This window comes from Pseudonaja textilis, chromosome 6 (assembly GCF_049901715.1).
Source record: "Pseudonaja textilis isolate UNSWEBS1 chromosome 6, rPseTex1.2, whole genome shotgun sequence".
NCBI classification, from domain to species: Eukaryota; Metazoa; Chordata; class Lepidosauria; order Squamata; family Elapidae; genus Pseudonaja; species Pseudonaja textilis.
Window position 1 is genome coordinate 44,001,001 of NC_141995.1, and position 20,344 is coordinate 44,021,344.

The following is a 20,344-nucleotide window of genomic DNA, read 5'->3' on the forward strand; positions in this document are numbered from 1 at the left end:
TACTCTGAATTAACCCAGGGGGTCATAGCAAATAAATCACTTTGTGAGTTACAGAAAATATGGCTTTAAAAACTTTATTCATATTGCAGAGTTGATAAAAAGGCCCTGAAATGGCACTGGTATTAAATCCTAAAAGTTACTTTGGGAAAACTCTTTGATATAGTAATGGTGTAAATTATCATTTCTTATGACATCAAAACAAAAGTCAAGATGATTCATAATTAAAGGGGACATATAACCATATGCATATTTGGCAGTCCTCTTTTTATCCTTCTAGGTTTCATTTGCTCCAACATGGTTTATAAGAAGCCAAGTCTACATTTTTAAGTTCAACTGATATTCAATTGATGAGAAATTAATACAATATCTTTCCTAAAGAATTCACAAATTCACAGCATTGTGGTAAGAATAAAACTGGCTAAGGAGGACTATGTATTCTGTCTTACAGAGAGCAAGATGCCATAAAAATAGTAATTATTCACAACATTTTATAACATCTAAACATCTGTGGATATATTTAATATTGCCCTGTATAGACTCACTGAAATCAGTGGCACTAGATAAAATGAGGCCCCACTGATTTTAATGGGTTTGGTGAAGGGAAGAAGGAAGGAGGGAGGGAGGGAGGAGAGGAAGGACGGACCACAAACCCTGGCACTAGATGCAGCTTCAGAGGATGCTTTGAACCAGAACAGTAATCCAGGGCTGGGAGGGAACTTAGAGGTCATCTAGTCCAACCCCTACTCCAACAGGAGACTTTCTATCAGGGGTCCTCAAACTACGGCCGAACCATTAAACCAGCCTGCGTGGGACCACGAGGCTGCCCCGCCCACCCACTAGCCCCCATACTTCCTCCGACCGCAGGACTTACCTTCGCGAGCTGGAAGTGGAAGGTAAGGCAGAGAGGTACTGGAGGGGGGGGCGCAAAAACACGCCCATTTTGGGCCGGCAGAGGCTTCTGGGGTCTGAGAAGGTGGAACACGGGGCGCGCAGATGCCCCGGGAGACCAAAAACACGCCCATCTGAATGAGAAGGAGGCAGGCAGGGAAGGAAGAAAGGAGAAAGAAAGAGAGGGGTTATTTTTGCGCGGAGGCAGCAAAAGAAGCAGCATTCCTTGGCTGTGAACCCAGCAAAGGCAGAAAAGGGAAAGTAAGTTTCAGACCCTGCAAATCAAGCGCATTTCATGCCACTTGCTGAAAAGGAAGGAAGGAAGGAAGAAAAGGGGGAGCCCAAAGCTTAAATTCCCCCAACTGACATTTGAGCTCTCCCACTTCAGCTTCCCTGCTCAATTGCTAGCCTTCTTTAGCTCGGAAGCAACCACGTGGGAGAGGAGGAGGGGGTTTCTCCCTGAGTTTTTAAAATTGCGTTGCTTTACCTTGCAGCTCTCCAGCTCTGGGAGCTTCGTTTCTGAGCTGGGAGCTTTTTCCTTTGGATTCGGAAGAAAAACAGGTGGGAGTAGAGGAAGCAATGACTGGGGCTTGTAAGGGTCCTTTCTCTGACTTTGGATTCGTCTCTTGTATGTGTGTTTGCTAAGGTGAACATACTGCTAAGGCTATCTTCCAACTCTGGGTTCAGTTGTTTAATTCTTTAGTTCAGAAAAAGCCACGTGGGAGAGGAGGAGGCTGGGGGTGGGTTTTTCTTGTTGTTGTTTCATTGCCTGTGTTCTGGGACCTAAATTAATTAGCTGTGTAATTACCAGAGTAAGCCTATGTAACTTTAAAGCTTTTCTTTCTCTGCCACCCCTCCAATTCTAAATGAAACTTGAGGAGGACCAGTCCTTAGTTATCAGGGAATCACTTTCTGGTCAGTCATCCTGGTTTGGCCTCTTTTAGATTTAATCAGCATTAAGGTATTGCCTGTAACATTTACTTTATATATAATATTTACCTTTCAAAACAGATTGGGTGGGTGGGGCTGAGGGAGCACATCCATGGGGTTTGTGTTTGCCTACCGACAATCTCAGTGGGGTTTATGTAATTTGAAATCTGTCCGTTTTAAATAAAGTAAGAAATGCAGATTAATATTGCTGGAAGTAGTAACAAAAGGTCATTCCATGAGTTAAATGCATAAGAAATCAATTTACAATACATAAGATAAAGGTATATGGTGCATTCAGAGAAATGCAATGCTAATGGATTTTAAAGTGGTTCTCTTTCCCAAATCTTGGGGGGGTTTAATTACAGCCTTAATTGGTGCAGTTCTCAGTCTGGCTTATTATGTGGTCTTCTGAAACATGACCAGGAGTTATTTTGAAGGAAATCCTGTTTGTTTTATTCTTTTTTTAATGGCCTATTTTAAGGAACCTGACGCTCCTATTATACTGAAGTTAGGCAAGTGGCAAGAAAGTTTGTGCTCTTTTTCTCAGGGGGAGGTGTCTTATTAAAATAATAGATGCCTTGGGTTCAGCAAGTACAGCTTAGGAAGAACAAAGACAAATGGACTGCTAAATTGGCCACCAAGCCACGTCCATAGAACCAGTAGTAAAAAAAAATTGGATTCCACCACTGGTCATGCAGCTGAATTTTTCCAGAATAGTGGTCCTCTCAAATACATTTCTAGAGAAATTGTAATAGGAAGAAGAAAAATAATTAAAATTCTGCTCCTCAGCATACATAATAGCTGGGAAGGGTGTAGTAAAAAATACCTAGTATATCAGTGGGCTCACATGTCATTTATTGGATCATTGTTAATATAAGAGGTGAGGGGTTGTTGCTTATTGGAAAAATACATTTCATATATAAATATATATTTCATGTACGATCCCTTAAAAAAAAACATTTTTTTTAACTGGAGTCTTCCCAATGTGTTAGACCAGTGGCCCCCAACCTTTTGGACAGCAGGGACCGATTCCATGGGGAAAGGTTTTTCTGCAGACCAAAGAGGGCTTGACTTTGCATGCTGCCTGCATCACACAGATGGGGCTTTGCTTGTTTGTGTGGCCTGGTTGCTGGCATGCCACAGACTGATGCTGGTCTGTAGATCGGGAGTTGGGAGACCCCTGTGTTAGACTACAACTCATTTACTTACTAGGAAGAATTCCAAGCTGAAAAGGATTGGTCAGTAGCTAGTTAGTGCTTCTGTTCAAGAATTCATAGCAAGAAGAGAAAATGGAAAGGGTGAACAGAGTCATATAGAAGTTATTTTTATTTTCTATATGCCTAAAATATTTTCAAGAAACCAGTTGCACTTACTGTTTTAGCAGCTTTACCAGAATCCCAAAAGCTGCATGATATAATATGTTTAACTTGCATATGTCTACCACCCATGCAATGAAGGGTCACATAATTGCACTTTTGCATGTACACTTTCCATCCTCTTCCCACATACACAAATACTTTGGAGAACTGTTTAAGTAGCATCTTGAATACATCTTGTTTTGGAAAATGAAAATGAAGCCTTGAAGTAAGGCGTAGCAAATGTTCGAATTTACATGATAAGCGTCCCCTAGGATTTACGAACAAGTCCCGAAACTACGAATGTTGCAACACCACAGCAGTTGTTTGCTCTTACGAATGACTGCAGAGGCTCTGTAACATTCGCCCTGCCTATTCCACCCCTGCGTCGGGTCTCCATAAGCACTAGGCCTATGGATACTCACCTTGCGAAGATCTAGAGAGCATTCACTGTCTTGCCTTTGGTGTTTACACAGAGAACAGAGGCCTAAAGTACCGATAGATCACGCTCGATCAGAAGCGCAAGAATGCACACTATCGATCTCACAGTACGTTAGGCCTTTGTTCTCTGCAAACAGAGGCCTGGATGAGAGCTGCAGCAAAAGGCTTTGCAAACGGAGGGAAGACCTGAAACTTCAAAGCTTTTCCTCAGTTTGCAAAGGCTTTTGCCATCTTTGCCAAAAGCCTTTGCTGCCAAGAACAGAGACCCTGGAGGGAGTGCACATTACTCCAGAGCTCTGTTTGTGCCAGGAAAGGCCTTTCCTCAAGGCCTCTGCTGAAGAGAAGCTCCGTTTTCAAGTGCACCATTTCCATGCAGACAAAGTTTGCAGTCTCTGTCAGGGCAACAGGTGTTTAAGCGGCCCTGGGGTTGGGTTGTAAACAGCGAATTGTTTGAAAACAGAGTTTTTCACTCCGTTCCAACCTCCCCCAGGGTCGCTCAAACACTTTTCACCCAGATGAAGACTGAAAATTTCTGCGGTTCATGGTCTCGCATGAATTCAGGCACCCATCTGCTTTTGCAGAGAATGGGTGCCTGACATCCCGCGGGATCAGGGCACCCAGAAGGTTCCGGTCTCCACGGGAAAAGTGGTTGCATGCTAATGAGGGGCTTGGAGCAATGCGAGTTCGCTGCACCAAAGCCTCACTTCATGCAAACGCTTTTCTACGCAGAGTCTGAAAGTCTTTGGAGGAGACTCACAGAGGCTGCCCGCCACTCCAGAAGTGGCAGGTAGGCTCGGTGAGCAGAGAAGCTTAACGAGCCTTGCATTCACTAATGCAAATGTGTGGGCAAAAGGGAGTGATCACGTTCAAGGTACGAGATACACTCCCACAAATCTTTGGGGTTACAAATGGAACGGGCAGACTCCATTACATTTGTAACTCGAGGACTTACCTCAGAGGTGGTATTCAGCAGGTTCTAACCAGTTCTGGAGAACCGGTAGCAGAAATTTTGAGTAGTTGGGAGAACCGTCAAATACCACTTCTGACTGGAGATTTTACTGTGTCTTTCCCCTGCCACGATCAACAAGCCACGCCCACAGAACCGGTAGTAAAAAAAATTGAATCCCACCACTGACTTACCTGTATGCAGGTGTCATATCTAGCTAGAACAAAGATTTTCAAATGAAACAGCAATATTCCTGTTTTTGAAATATATTCCCACTATCTCTAAAGTTCTCAATCCGAAGACTGTCCCAGTTAATTTGGTGTTTTATCTGCATTTTTCCTGTGCCATTCTCAGACACATGTACATAACCCTCCAACTATTTTATTTTTTCTGTTTCCAGAAACCTTGAATCACGAAAGAGAAAAAAAAAATTCCTCCCTGTTGCAACTAGGAAATTTTTCCTATTTCATTTCTTCCCTGTTGGCAAATAAGTCTTAAATAAATCTCCCATCCCACATCAATATGAAACAATTTTAAATGCAAAGAAAGATACTGAAGAAGGGGCCATACAGTTGTTGCTAACTTCTAAATCTACAGATTTAGTGTGAAGTGCTACTCCATGACTATGTGCTTTTGCTGCCTTTTAATACTCAAGAAATGTATGTGCATTTGTGCTTATACCTGTTTATGTCAGGAATGCATTTATTGGGGTACAACACTTACTTCTGAATGGCACAAGGGACAAAGAATTAGAACAAAGAAGGACAAACCCTGACTTTATTCCTTGCTAAAATTAATGTCCCTAATACTCCTTCTCATATATTTTTAATATAGGCATTCTGATTGTAATATATTTTTGTAATCTATATATTTATATATTTTACTATTTTTTATCGGAGTTATGTATGTCCAGTTTTTGAAGTAGGGGTAAAAAACAGAAGATTTTTAACTGTCCAGATAATCAATTTTTAAAAAAATCAAAATAGTTGGACGATGTCTTTTGTTTGGCAGTCCTAGGTATCCTGAAGAAGAGCTAAAATAGGGAACAGAAAATGGTGGTAATGTAAATAAGAGGCTTTCAACTTTATGACAAACAGCATGAAAATTATCATTAATTTTAATATTTCATATTGTACATCTTACATTGAATGTTTACTATTTTATGCTGTGTATCTTGACATTGAATATTTGGTAATATTTTTCCCAAAATTACATCTCCAACAGGAATATTTTTTGAGAAAAATATCTTCAACAAATAAAGTTTAAGTAATAAGTGATAGATGCAACCCATTCTCTTTTGAATGTTATAATTTCTTCAAATGCTTGTGCTGGTAATAGTGTTTTAAAGCATGCATTTTGTGTGCTTATGTGTATTTGTCTTGATTTTATTTATATCCAGTTCATTTTGAAGATTAACTTTGCTACTTGGTGCATTAAGCATGAATTATTCACGATTCATTACTGCAGTAAGTGCAGCAAGAAAAGCGTCTCCAATAAGAGTCCTCAGTAAGTATATATTTTGCAATTAGTTCTTCAGATTTTCCTCAAGTTCTTCTAGTTAGGGGATGTCATACACATGATTTTATTTATTTTGCCTTTGGCAAATACATGGACTTATAGTGATTCAAATATTAATGTCCATCCACCCAGCCATTAAAGGACAGGGTGGTCTGTATTGAAAAAAATCAGACATTGGGCCGTTGTAAGCTCTTGATGGGCATTCGGGCGCAATGTGATGGATATTTGTCAAGGAGCACCACAGTCACACTGAGGCGTAGAGACAAGACCTCAGTTAAACAATGAATCTTGGCAGACACCATGTTGGGTACGGATCCTGTTCAGAGTTGACCAATGCTGGTACAGTCATCTACGTAACTGCCTGTATCTGGGCATTCAGCAGTCCATTTGGCTTTCCACGGTGAATTGATGTCAAAGTTGTTAGACAGCTGTTGAGCGAGTATCAGAAAGGGCTTGCTATATTTAAGCCTGCCAATTGATAGATGAGGAAGATCAGCGCGCACAGGAAGGATTTGTCATAACTTTGTTGTACTCCTTCACTAAGGCTTCCTGCCTCCGTAGAGCTGGTGGTGCAATGTGGCTCAAGACAGGGAGCCAGCAAGTAATAGATTTTATGTAACCGTTTATGATCCTCATTGTATCATTTAGTCTAGCATCGATCTCGCTAGTGTGGCAACTATTAAGCCAAATGGGCAGAATATTCAGCTGTGGAGTAGGCATGATTATTAAGAAGACATGATATATGGAGGTGGGCGCCCCTGGAATTTGTAAAGTGTTGTGATTTTTTTCCCCACAAAATTGCTGACATAACAGGAGCTTCCCATTCAGAAGAAAAGGTGCCATGGTATCTTTGGCCACTTACTTCGAAGAAGACAAATTGGGAGGGGCGGGGGAGAAAAATAACAATGTTCAGAAATTACATAGGAAACAATTATGTGAGCTCTGAATCTTCCTAGGAGTTTTTGTTCCAAAAATTTGTTTCATATGAAGTGCGGAAATTCATTATTTCTGAAAATGTGTCATGGAAGATGGTACTTTGTGCAATATCAGCTTTCTAGATAAATAAGTGAATAAATAAATGAGAACGTACAGAAAGCTAGGCAGCTATTTTTAAAAATGTCCACACAATAGGCATTGTACTAGTTTACCTTAAAGTTGGATTCCATGTTGTATGATACTGTTATTTCCCAGATAGCATAATTTTTGGTGACTGGAGAATATGAGGTTTAAATATCAAGTAATGTTATATACCAAGTTTAGGAAGGCCTAAAATTTATGTTAATATTGTATAATATTGTATATAAGGCTACCAGATTTGGCAAAAATCTAGATGACACCTAGGGGGACAACAAAGTGGGGGTTTTTTTGTTGCTATCTCATAATCTGGATTTTTGCAATTCAGACTAGTAGCACTATTCATATCAGGTGTGATTCAAGTTTTGTTTTTGTGTATTCTTTTACTCTAGCTGAATTGATGCAGCAATCTCCCCCATCTTTAATTTCTCTGGCTGGAGGAGCACCAAATCCCAACACGTTTCCTTTCAAAACTGCTACCATTATCATTAAAGATGAAACAAGAGTTGAAATCAAAGAAGAGCTGATGAAGAGAGCTCTCCAGTATTCTGCTTCAGCAGGGTATTTTAATGGCAAATAAAAGTTGTGAATTTTGAAACTACAAATGTGGGGCAGGAGAGATAGTCTCCTTGATCTACTGTATAGAGTTTTCTTTCCATTGTTGACCTTCCTGAAAATGTTTAATATACAGTACATAAGATAGGGAAATAGAACAAGAATGGATACTTTACTTTCCAGAAAGCAGCAGATGGTCTTGTGATCCCGACTTAACAAAACTGCATTCTTTTGGAATAGCAGCAGGTCCATAACTCGGGGAATCCTTTTAAACCAAAGTGGAAAATGTAGCTATCCAGTTAAAGCTAGTGCACCAGTTGCAGGTGTCTTTAGAGTGGGAGATTTTAAAGATAATCATTAGAATTAGAATACTCTATTCCACCAAGTGTGATTAGATTCACAAGCGATTTGTTTCCAATGAAGAAGCTCTATACATGCAAAGCAACAGACTAATAGTAATCATAATAGCAATAAGAGGGGGTAGTAAAAAAAAAGGATAATAATAATGCTACAGCCATACAACATGGGTAAATGTACATAGAGATTAGATAATACTGTGAGAATGAGATGTTCAGCAGAATGATGGCACAAGGGAAGAAACTCCCTGCGTCTAGTTTTTTTGGCATGCGATGCCCTGTAGCATTGTTCTGATCGTTCAGTATAGAGGTGTTCTATGGAAGGCAGGCTGGTTGCAATTGTTCTTTTTGCAGTCCTAAACTATCTATTTGCATTTGTATCCATCCTGTTTGGTTGCTATATCAAACCAGACAAGTATAAACATATAAATGACAAACTCAATAATTTCTCAGTAAAACTGTATCAACAGCTGCTAGAGCAGTCTGAACTTCCTGAGCTAACACAGGCAGAACATTATTTGTTGTGCTTTTTTAAAAATGGTTCTATTGTTGGGTATCCATTTCAAATCCTGGGAAATTATAGAACCCTAAAACTTGAAGAATTCTACTGCTGATCTTGTGCTGTTGAATATAGTAAGCGATGATAGAATGGGAATGCTCCTCTAAAATACACTTTCATCTCATTCATTCTCTTGTTAATTCAAACATGGACAGTTGCAACCTACTCTAATTGAATTTGCTTTTGAAGACTATTCAGGTGATACAAATGCAATGGCCTATATGGTAGTGGGAGAAAATCACTATGGTAGAGCTACACCAATATTATAGAAGTTGCATTAGTTATGAGGATTACTTAGGTTCAGGATATGTATAGGGCCATCTCCACCAGAGGCTCCAGTTTTTTCCTGAACAAATCAGGGCAGAAGGGCTCCAAAGGGCTCCAAGAGTTTTTGAATCTGTCCAGAGGTGGTATTGAGCAGGTTCTGACCAGTTCTGGAGAACCAGTAGTTCAGAGAACCAGCAAATACCACCTCTGACTGGTCCCGCCCCCATATATTCTTTGCCTCCTGAGTTCCAGCTGATTGGCTGGGTCTTATTTTATTGCCCTGCACAGGAGAACGGAGCTGGAAAGCGGATTAGTGGGGTGGGGAGAGAATGGAGATATTACAGTAGCCTTCCCCTGCCATGCCCACCAAGCCACACCACACCCACCAAGCCATGCCCACAGAACCGGTAGTAAAAAAATTTGAATCCCACCATCTGTCCCCATACAACATTCTTTTCCTGAAATCTACAATGCCCCTATAGATTTATTTTTCAGAGCAACTAAGACTTAATTCTTTCAAAGAACATTTGGAAATTAAGAGGTGCATCTTGAATTGTTTTAACCATCAGATATTTTTGTTTAATTATCACTGAAATAGCGATAATGAAGGTAATGACAACTGCAAGAGTAAGTCTAAACTAGGATATATTTGAAGTAAGCAGCAAAAGCTGGTAGATTAGAGTATTTTAACTAAGGTCTAAAGGAAGATACTTGTTCAGATTAGTGACTGCATAATAAAATAATTAAAATATTTGTCTAAGAAATGCAAAAAGAATGACAATCTTATGAAGTGCATGATACACTTACTAATGTAATCATGTTTAGCATTCCAGAACTATTGTCCTGGTTGAAGGATTTGCAGAAGACTGTCCATAACCCTCCAACGGTTGACTACAGTCCTCAGGAAGGACAAATGGAAATGTGTATCACCACTGGAAGCCAAGAAGGGCTATGTAAAGTAAGAAAAAGGAACTATAATATACAGCAAGCATAATTTCTAACTTCTGTGAATCTTTGAAAAGTGATGTTATGTCTCCAGATATGTAGGACTTGTAGAGATTTTACAAGTCTAATCCTGAACATCAAATTGCTTACCCTTGCAGATAGCTTATTTTTAGTTCCAGGTTGTCCTATATTCTTATTATTATTACAGGTATCACCAGTATTTACTCTAAACTTTACAAACATCTCTGTTTTATCTCTTCCTTCTCAGCTTCCTTCCTTCCCACATATTAATGAATGCAGTAGCAAGAAGGGACATTTCGGTGAAGCCATTATAGATCCTACTTATTTCAATGAAATCTTCCCTTAGAGAGATGTGCCTTTTCATGAGTTTGTACAGAAGCTCACAAGGGCTATTCATGTTGCTTGTTCTTTTCATTCAGATAAAAGTTTGTTACATGTAATCCCGTAAAAGTTTTAAAAAATGAAGTAAGCAGTTGTATAGATAAACTATGAAGCCATTTGCCAGATATATACTTACATTCTTAAAGAACCAAAAATGAATTGTAATGGAACAATGTTTTAAAATTCTTTAACTTTGGTATGTGCATAATTGGTTTTGGTTTTTAAACAATTTACTACAATAAACAAAGTTTCCTTTCCTTTTTATGCTTCCCCTTCCCGTTGTGTTTCGTATTTCTGTACACCAGACTTTATTTTACTTTTGTGATTTAAAAATCATCTCTCTATTTCTTATTATCAAAGGCCATATTTGTCTGCAGCAGGAAAAATTACTGTCCTGTATATTTTTTAGGTGTTTGAAATGCTCATTAATCCTGGAGATAACGTTCTTTTGGATGCCCCCACTTACCCTGGGACATTAGCTGCTGTGAGTATTCCACAAATCTGAAAGGCTGGGATGATAAAAAGATACAATTTTGCTTCTACATATTTAGGTCTGGATCCCATTTCTTAGATTTTGGCTGAACTAGGAAAGAAGGGGCAGAAATTATTTCCAGTAAAAATTAATGTAATTTGCATTTCCTGAACTTAACTTTCAAAGTGGTAAACAATTATCCTTCAGTTTTGCAGCTTTTCAGATTCTGTAGCATGATTTTCCAAGAAAAAATTATCTATGAAGGTTTGTAATTTAGTAACAGGAAAGAGCATGCAAAAATTAGAAAATGTTGACAGTATTATTTTTTGCAATGTTTTTTTTCATTATACAATTCAAATAAAATATAAAATTCATTTATAACTTAATAAATGGATGGCTGCTTGGTACAGGAAAAAAAGTTTCCTTTAAACTTTTGCTGTGATTGTTTACACATTCTATTATTCTTTAATCACTCCAGTAATATTATTGAAATTATTATCTTATTGCTAGATATATGAGACAGATGCCATTTCTTTCATTGAGGTAAATCATTCGTGTTTCGCCTGTTCAGAGCTAAGAAGAAGAGAGCCTTTCCTAATACTTCTGTCACTACATCCGACCGGTATAGCTACATTTTAACTGAGAAGTCTGAGTTGTAGTCTGAGCATACTGGGAGAGTACCAGACTGAGAAAAGTTGAACTAGGAGCTTTCCTATACATTTCAAAGAAACAAATTTGAATGTTTGTGCATCTGTATCCAATCCTGATTATCCAATGATCTCATACAGTACAGAAAATGTTGTAATTAACATAATTACATCTTTAATATATGCTTAAATATGTCATATAATATGCAATAAAATGTAGACATATTAATAAAATAAAACAGGCATATTAACATATTACAGTAGCAAATATGATGTGAGACCAGGTCCCATTGACATTGCATACAAATGAAAACAGGGAGACTTTAGCTGCAATGCCACAACTTCCATCTTGTTTTAAACTGCCCTTGCAGACATCATTGTGTGTATATAATGAAATTCTCAAAATCAAAAAGCTGGCCTGCTCCATATAAACAACATCCTGCATAATGAATATCACCACACAGACTTCATTTCTCAGAATTCCTACTCAGCAATCTCAACATATTTGGAGAAGGCTAAATATGTCTTATTTTGATAAGACTAAAGTAAACTAATCTCATACAACCTCTGCCTAACCAGATCACACACTATATTGTCTTGTCACATATCTTATGAGCCACCTTTTAGGAACCCAACAGAAAAGAAAGACAAATTGCAGTAAGAAAAATGTACATCAAAGCTGAATATTTTTTCTAATATATTTTAAGAATATTATTATTTTAGTATATTCTCACAAAATGTGAAATAAGAATGATTTAGTTTACAGGAATATGAGCATGTTATAGCAATTTTAGACATTAATTTATCAAAAGCTGAATAGAATGCATATGTACAATAATTGCTTGTGTTTCTTATTTTATTAAAATAGCTTAGACCGCTGGGTTGTAACATAATCAATGTGCCCAGTGACCAGCATGGTATGATTCCAAAAGCTTTGAAAGAAGTTCTCTCCAGGTGGGATCCTGAAGATGTAAAAAAGCTCAAAAATGATACGCCAAAATTTCTATATACAATTCCTAATGGTGGCAATCCAACAGGAGCCTCATTGACAACAGAACGGAAGAAAGAAATCTATCAGGTATAACTATCCAATACATGATGTGGTCTCTATGCACAATTTTATAGCATTTAATCTAAGACAGTGGTCGCCAACCAGTGGCCCACAGCCTACTGGTGGTCCGCAAGAAAATTTTGGTGGGCCACAAAGAAATGTCACCCCCAGAGCACCCCCTAAAGCAATTAATCCAGGCTGCGCCGTCCACATGGCCCGCGGGAACCCTCCCCACCCACCCACTCCTTACCTGCCAAACTTGCCTGCTAAGTTGCTATTTTTCCTTTTTTTTTTTTCCTGACCATCAGCTGTTCTGCTGTACCAAGAGATTTAGATTAGGTGGAAAGGAGGAAACCATTGGATTTCTTGCTTTTTAGCTAATCTTTAGATCTTCAGCTCTGTTTTTAAACAGAGCTGAATCTTCCTTAGGACTGAAGCTTCTATTATTCAGTACAGACTTAGGTAGCCGATGGTAGAAAGATAGATCTCTGAATGAATCTGTGATTCTGTGAGCAACTCAATCTGCCTGCCTGCTTTGCCTGATTTTGGGTAAAAGTTGCTCTTTTTTTATAAAAAATTCAATATTTACATGCATGGTGTGTGGTGAGTTAATTTTGTAGAGTTTGCTAGCAAATTTTTATGAGTTTGCTTGCAAGCAAATTTTATGTGACAGATTTAGGTAGCCGATGGCAGAAAGATAGATCTCTGGGTGAGTCTGTGATTCTGTGAGCAACTCAATCTGCCTGCCTGCTTTGCCTGATTTTAGGTAAAAGTTGCTCCTTTTTTATAAAAAAATTCAATATTTACATAAATATTTATAATATTTACATACAAGCCATGCCCAGCCAGTCACATGACCACCAAGCCACACCCACAAATTAGGCCACCTCCACAGAACCAGTTGTTAAGAAATTTGAATCCCACCCTGGCCTCTCTGTGTTTGTGAGTGTGAGTGAGGGAGAGAGAGAGAGAGAGAGGAGAGGTTAGGTCAGATCTCTCTCTTTCCTCCCTCCTTCCCACCCACCAATGTCAGCAAGCCACCATCAGTCAAAATTCATATTAGTGCTCCCCGGGATTTAAAATTTGGTGGTCCCTGAGGTCCAAAAGGTTGGCGATCCCTGATCTAAGATGCAGTTAGGCTTCAGGCTAAAATAAGTGACTGGTTATTATCAGCCACATAGGGAAGGCTTGCTCTGAAAGTCAGAATGCAAACTAAAAGATACATGTTTCAAAAGGCAATCTGTGATGTCAGTATATGTTAGATATAAAATAATGTTTCCTCACTTATTTGTGTATTCAGTGAGACAACAAATCTATTCCACAAGATTATTTATTTGTCCAACTTATACTTTTTAAAACCTGGGATTAAGTATTTGTTAGTTAAACATGTAATTGAAATTTGATATCCACCATAGTGGGATTCAGCCGGTTCTAGCTGGTTCGAGTGAACTGGTAGTGATAATTCTGGCTCACCCTGCCCACCCCTCCCCTGCCCCACCCAGTCACTCCATGTCTTGTCCACTCACCCGGCATCGCTACTGCTGCTCTTCGCCTGGCTCCCTGGCTTGCTTCAACCACAAGGTCTCTGAGGACCAGCCAGCTTGCCTATCTTCAGCTGCATCCTATGCGGAGATCTCTGTGTGACCCAGCTGAGCTGCCCTGATCTGCCTGGCAACCTGGATGAGGCTGCAAGCAGCAACGCCCGAATCCCAGCCTAGCTGCCTCCTACATCACCCTCTGGTCCCTGAGGCCCAGCGCACTTCCCTGCCCCCTTCCACATGGCATGCGGCCCTGCTATGTTTCCCTGCCTTCCATGTGGCCTTCCTGGTGGTCCCCGTGGCCAGGTCCGCTTCCCTGCCTTCCCTACTCCCTTCCACGTGGCACATGGCTCCGTCATGCTTGCCTGTCTTCTTTGCCGCTGAGCTGCCAAGCGTAGCTGAACTGCCACTGCCTTTCATTGGGGTGCATGGAGCAAGACGGTGCTCCTCCAGCCATCTCTTCTCTTCCCTCTTCTCTTTGTGGGCAGAAGAGTTTTTCCCCACCCACCACCGCCCAGATGTCCTCACTTTCCCCGAATTCCCCAAGCATTTCTTTGCCTATCTGATGTCCAGCTCCGCCACGTTTCTCAGTGTGCAGGGAAATGAAAATTTGTATGGGGCTAAAAATGTTCAATCATTCAATTCCAACTTCTCACGAAAGAAGAAGATCGTGCAAAGTTGAAATTGATGGAGTGAATTTTTTTTTTTTAGCCCCACACAAACTTTCATTTCCCTGCACACAACGGCGAGAAGAAGAAACGCGGTGAAGCTGGATATCGGGTAGGCAAAGAAATGCTTGGGGGATTAGGGGAAAGTGAGAGCATCTGGGCAGTGGTGGGCAGGGGGCTGCAATGGCGAACAGGCAACGGAGCAGCTGGTGGGGCTTTTCATTTTTCCCTGCTCCTTGTCTTTCCCTTGCACTGGCCTCTATATTGCATTTCCCGTCCCAGAGTGCCAAGAGGCCCAGAGCGCATTGCAACATTTGGCCTCTTGGCACTCTGGGGCGGGAAAGCACCAGTGGGGAGAAGTCACCCTGCTGAGCCCTAGGGTGAGCTCTGTGGCATTTAAGAAGGGCCCAGGTCACTACGGAGGCTGGCCCTGGATGGGCAGGTCCCTCTCTCCACTGGCTGAATTTTGTGGTGCACTCCAGGACCTTCTGCGAGGAGACTGCATGTGGGCGAGCCTCACCTGCCGCCCCGCCAGTCCTCCCTCACAGAGCAGCAGCAGGTCCAGCCATGGTGAAGGCAGCAGCAGCCTCCATCTTCAAAGGCGAGGAAGGGTGGGTGCGGCGAGCAGGGGCTTCAGGCTGGGTGTCACATGCAGGTCACAGTTGGGGGAAAAGGCTCGCCCGGGGCTTCAGTGGTGTCTACCCTGCTGCTCGCCCACGGTCGGCCCTTCCCTCTGCGGGCTACCTCCTTCAAGTGCCAAGAATTGGTCCTAGAGATGGGATCCGCTCGATGCCCCTGCAGGATTTCAGCCTCCCGAGTCCCAATCCCTGCAAGGCAAAAGAGCCAGTTTTGTTTGCGGGTGCACTTGCTGCATCGGCACCACCACCACCACCGGCAGGTTCTGTGGACAGCAAGGCTTGCCGCAAACTTAACATAGAGCAAGAATGAAAATGATTCCCCAAAGAGGTAAAAGGCGATACTTTGCTAGAGTTATTCTTTGCTTCCAATCTGTTGAGGGATGGGATTTGGACTCCATTGTCTACATTTCCCTTTCCAACCCCCTGGTTCTCTAGTGAAAATTATAACACAAGAACATACAGATCTGTTAAAATGTTCCTATTCTCACTTTCCATGTTGGGAACCCCTGGGTACCATGCAATAATCTCATCAAATAATTCACCAAGCAAATGTTGGTGTTTTCTTAATTACTTCAATGCAAACAATGTGCCCACAATGAGTTCGTAAAACGAAACTTTATTTAATTGGTCACCTCATCATGCTTCAGAATCCCAAAGGTGCTTTTTCAAGAGGCAAATGGACTTTCTGGTTTTTCTTTTAACACACTTCTTGGATGAGAAGCAAAGCAAGTTGTCTCTTGAAAAAAGCACCTTTGGGACAAACCATGACCTGGAAGTCTGAGAATCGCCATAGACATCAAGCTCCAGAATCCTTGCTTTGCTGCAGAGTAAAGAGCAACAACCTGGTTTGTTTGCATAGAGAAGGCAGGCAGGGTTTAATCATTTAGCAAAGCCTTAAGGGAAGATTGAAGAGGACTTAATTGAAAATAACTAGATAGAAATCAGGTTCTACTTAGTTCTTCTGCTTTTGTGACTTTCCATCAAATACTGAGTCAGATCAATAAAGGAACATTTGCAAGTAGACAAGAAAAAGCTCATGCTAGGACAGGCACAAATGGCAATCCCATGACCCCAGGACAGTGCAACGGTCATAAATACATGCCAATTGCCAAACAGCCAAATTTTGATCATGTAGCATGAGGATGCTGCAATGGGCATAAATGCAAGGACCGATCGTGTGAGGACCAGTCATAATTCACTTTTTTCAGCCCTCTGAGTAGTCCCCATAGTCCCCATGTGTATAGGGACTACTCAGAGTGCTGAAAAAAGTCAATTATGACTGGTCCTTGCACTTACGACCGGTCCTCTCATTTTACGTTTTACGATCTATCTTGTCACCGTGATGAAGTGAAGCACTACAGTTGCAAAATGAGTGCTATGGTTGTTAAGAATGCTGCAACAGGCATAAATGTAAGGACCAGTCGTAAGTGCGAGTCATATAAGGTACTGCAGATTTTGTGGTGGTGACAGTGGCCATGGAAGAAAGATTTGCAGTACAATTAGAGGTGTTTTAGGTATGTTGAGAAAGCAGGGCCAGACACGGTGAGTGATGTCGAGTTGGCCTGCCCAGTCACATGATCACCTAGCCATGCCTGCCAAGCCACGCCCACAGAACCGGTAGTAAAAATATTTGAAGCCCACCACTGGATATCCTACACTGTGGTCATTACCCTTTTGGGCCCCGGGATCTATAAATATATATCATATTTACATGTCTATATCTATCTCTTATATACCCAGATCCATATTAATTTTTCTGGGGGAAATTAACATGCGTATGTTTTCTTTGGTTTGTGTAGATTGTTTTTTTCAATAAGCAATTGTATCTGATTTCAAGGGTTGAAGTTGTGTATGAGAATACTTTTTAAATCAGGCCTTGGAAATCTGTCCTTCTAGACCTTTTTTCCAATCATTCACAGTTCTTAGGATGATCAGAGATTAGAGTTAGGGATAAGAGTTCATCTGAACAATCATCAAAAAACCCACAACATCAGTTTTGCCATAAATACCAAATTATTTCTATTGTTCAAGCATATTTCCTATTATTAATTTGAATTTACTTTCTTTTTTCTATTTTTTATACAATTACCTTTTTCAGATTTGGTTAGGTTGAACTGTTCCTAATCAAATTATATTTAGATTTGGATTTGTTGTCTAGTTTGTACAATAATGTGCTTTGCCGTTAGTGTGAATCTCTATGGGATTCCCATTGTATGCCTTGACTCAGGTTTTGGGAACAATGTTGATCCCAGTAAGGAAATTGAAACAGACTTCAGAATTTCCAACTGAAAATAACTGAATATTTCAACAATAGAAAAGAGCTAATTGGTAACAATAATATATGATTATGAAACAATTCTTTTATTTTTATTATTTTGTTTGTATGAATATAAGTGTATATATTTCTTTCAGCTTGCAAGACAATATGATTTCCTTATAATAGAAGATGATCCATATTATTTCCTTCAATTTAATAAGGTGAGTTTTTGTCAATTGGTTTTGAATCAGAGGCCACAGCAAAGAATGCGAGAATTTGGTATTCTTTGGATACTTCTTTATAAATTGTGTTACGATTTGTCACTACTGTTTCCACAGTATGTAGTATATTTTTTCCATTAATTAGCCATTTTTTCCGTGGCTACAGACATGAAAGTATACCATGGTACATATGCATTTCAAGCCACAAAACAGCATCCATAAGAGAATTTCATTATGGTTATGGACTTAAATGATGAGCAAAATCACAGTTATTAAAAATAGGAGTAGCATACCTGTGATTTCATCTACACATATTTTAATTTAAGGAAAAAAACACTAATCCAAAACATTCTGTTTAGACTTTCTGTATCTTAATAATATATTACAGTCAAGAGGCATCATTTATAATGGTAATTCTCCATTGCCAAATATGCCACTTCTTGTACATATGTGGTTATTCTTTAAATAGTTGATGGACCTTACAGAGTAAATTTGGGGCAGATATTGAGATGGGCAGGAGGATAATGGGAAATCCTCCTTCCTGAATGGAAATGTTGGGTGCAGCCCAGTTTTAATGCATGAATACATTTCTTAATGCATGTACACATTGTTTTTTTAAACTTTTCCACAACATGTGAGCCACCACGTGCAAGTATTATTTACTAACAGCAAATCTTTATTTTCTTTCCTAAAGCCTTGGGCACCAACTTTTCTTTCAATGGACATTGATGGGCGAGTTATTAGGACTGACTCCTTTTCTAAGATCCTCTCATCTGGGTAAATTCAGTTGCACCATAGCTGGACAATCAATTGTCTGGCCAAGCACACACTTGAAAATCCCTAAAACTATTGGTATTAATTTAATTTGAACAAAGACATTTTTATTGTAGTCCTTCTTGAAAACTTATATGGTGTAACAGTCAAGTGCTGTTCCATGTATACATCTTCTATCCTTCAATTTTCATCACACTAATCTTTTTCCTGAAACAGTATCAGACATTTCTTTTGTCTTAGTTATTCCATAATTACAACTATCTGGATTCCTACTTCATTAACTTTTATCAAATTGGTTTGTTTTTCTGATACTTTCATAATTCCCTTTTGTTGCCTCAAAATCAATATAAATATTAGGATATATATTGTCTTCCACAATTTTGGATGTGGCATTTTATGTGTATATGTAAAGAACTATTTTGTGTGGGTATCTATGTATTCATTTATTTATCTATTTATCTATCTATCTTGCACAGGCTACGAATTGGATTTCTAACTGGTCCCAAGCCATTAATTGATAGAGTTATTCTACATATACAGGTTTCCACAATGCACACCAGTACCTTCACCCAGGTAAGAATTATCATAGTTCTAACTATATATAAAGACATACTATCTTAACTTTTTGACACAGATATCAGTATAACATTTATGTATTTAAAGAATCATCTAAAACTGAACACACTGAAGAAAAGCTCTTCATTATTTACAATTCCTCAATCCTGTATAATGTATGATTATAGTTTTAATAAAAATTAAAATTTTCATATGGAAAAAAGTACCAACAGGATGAAAAGTTAGGCCATTTTAAAAAGAAAATATTCTCTCACCGATTTTATTTAATAGCATGTTAAAATACTTTATAACTTGTTTACAGTTGTGAGCATTTGAAAGCTGTTATGGACACAGTATTAGATTTTCTACAATGAGCCCTTTCTCTGTCCATATCTTTAGCTGTTACTAATAAGGCTGTGAACAAGCCTGAATTAAGCAGTGCTTTGAACATTACCCCAAAGTACACCAAACTACTATTACTTACTACTGTTAATGCTATGGTATTAGCAGAATAGTATCGGTGCCTGGCATATCTATTTATAAAAATGATTGTAGAGCTTAACTCCTTAAATCTTAACTCCTAGTAATTATCTAGACAAGGCCCTGCAGTAGCTTATTGAGAATAACCATCCTATTCATAGGATGGTGTTATATGGCCTTTTTTTTCCTCTGTAAAGCCATTTTAGATTTTTTTTTTTTACTAGTGTCTGTTGATGAGCAAATAGCATACTGACTGTAGCCCCACTATTTCTATAGCTTATGATAGCCGAGCTTCTTCAACAATGGGGACTGAATGGTTTCTTGGATCATGTAGACAGGTAGCTGTATTTAGTATATTTCATTTTTGGCATATTGTATGTTTTTTTTATTACTGTATGCTCTTGTATATATTTTAAATATATGTTGTTTTAATATTACTGTCACAAGTAATTCTACATACACACATACATATACTGTACATAAATACATATTTATATAATGGCTACAATAATATACACAATTTATTGTACATTGTCCATTCATTTGAATATACAGAATTTAGATTTAATTGCCTGAAAGCTACCCTTGAAATACCTGCTAGGAATTCTGGACATTGTAATCTAAAACATCTGGGAATGCAGCAAGTGTACAGGTATCCTGTTAAACATGGTGGTACTAACTTCTAATTAGAAATATTTAGAATGAAATTTCTATTTCTAACAGTATCAGAAATTACTTACTATATATTTGATTTGTTGGAGTTATTTTCCTCCTATCCCATATTGTTTTCCTTTTGGATCACAATTT

General features: G+C 39.2%; 1 protein-coding gene across 2 annotated transcripts in view; it reads left to right on the top strand.

The window, feature by feature from the left end:
• The first annotated feature begins 1,292 nt into the window (after positions 1–1,292).
• AADAT (aminoadipate aminotransferase) overlaps positions 1,293–20,344 on the top strand; it is a 28,710-nt gene continuing 9,658 nt past the window's right edge. The window contains exons 1-10 of one of the 2 annotated variants that reach the window (XR_015744151.1): positions 1,293–1,449; positions 5,960–6,066; positions 7,545–7,713; positions 9,715–9,847; positions 10,646–10,720; positions 12,224–12,433; positions 17,663–17,728; positions 18,423–18,505; positions 18,979–19,075; positions 19,814–19,875. Coding sequence is in view for 1 of the 2 variants with exons in the window: in XM_087936416.1 (XP_087792542.1) it covers positions 6,000–6,066; positions 7,545–7,713; positions 9,715–9,847; positions 10,646–10,720; positions 12,224–12,433; positions 17,663–17,728; positions 18,423–18,505; positions 18,979–19,075; positions 19,814–19,875 (962 nt within the window). In the remaining variant the exon portion in view is untranslated. The remainder of the gene's footprint in view (positions 1,450–5,959; positions 6,067–7,544; positions 7,714–9,714; positions 9,848–10,645; positions 10,721–12,223; positions 12,434–17,662; positions 17,729–18,422; positions 18,506–18,978; positions 19,076–19,813; positions 19,876–20,344) is intronic. The other variant, XM_087936416.1, reaches the window with a different exon arrangement.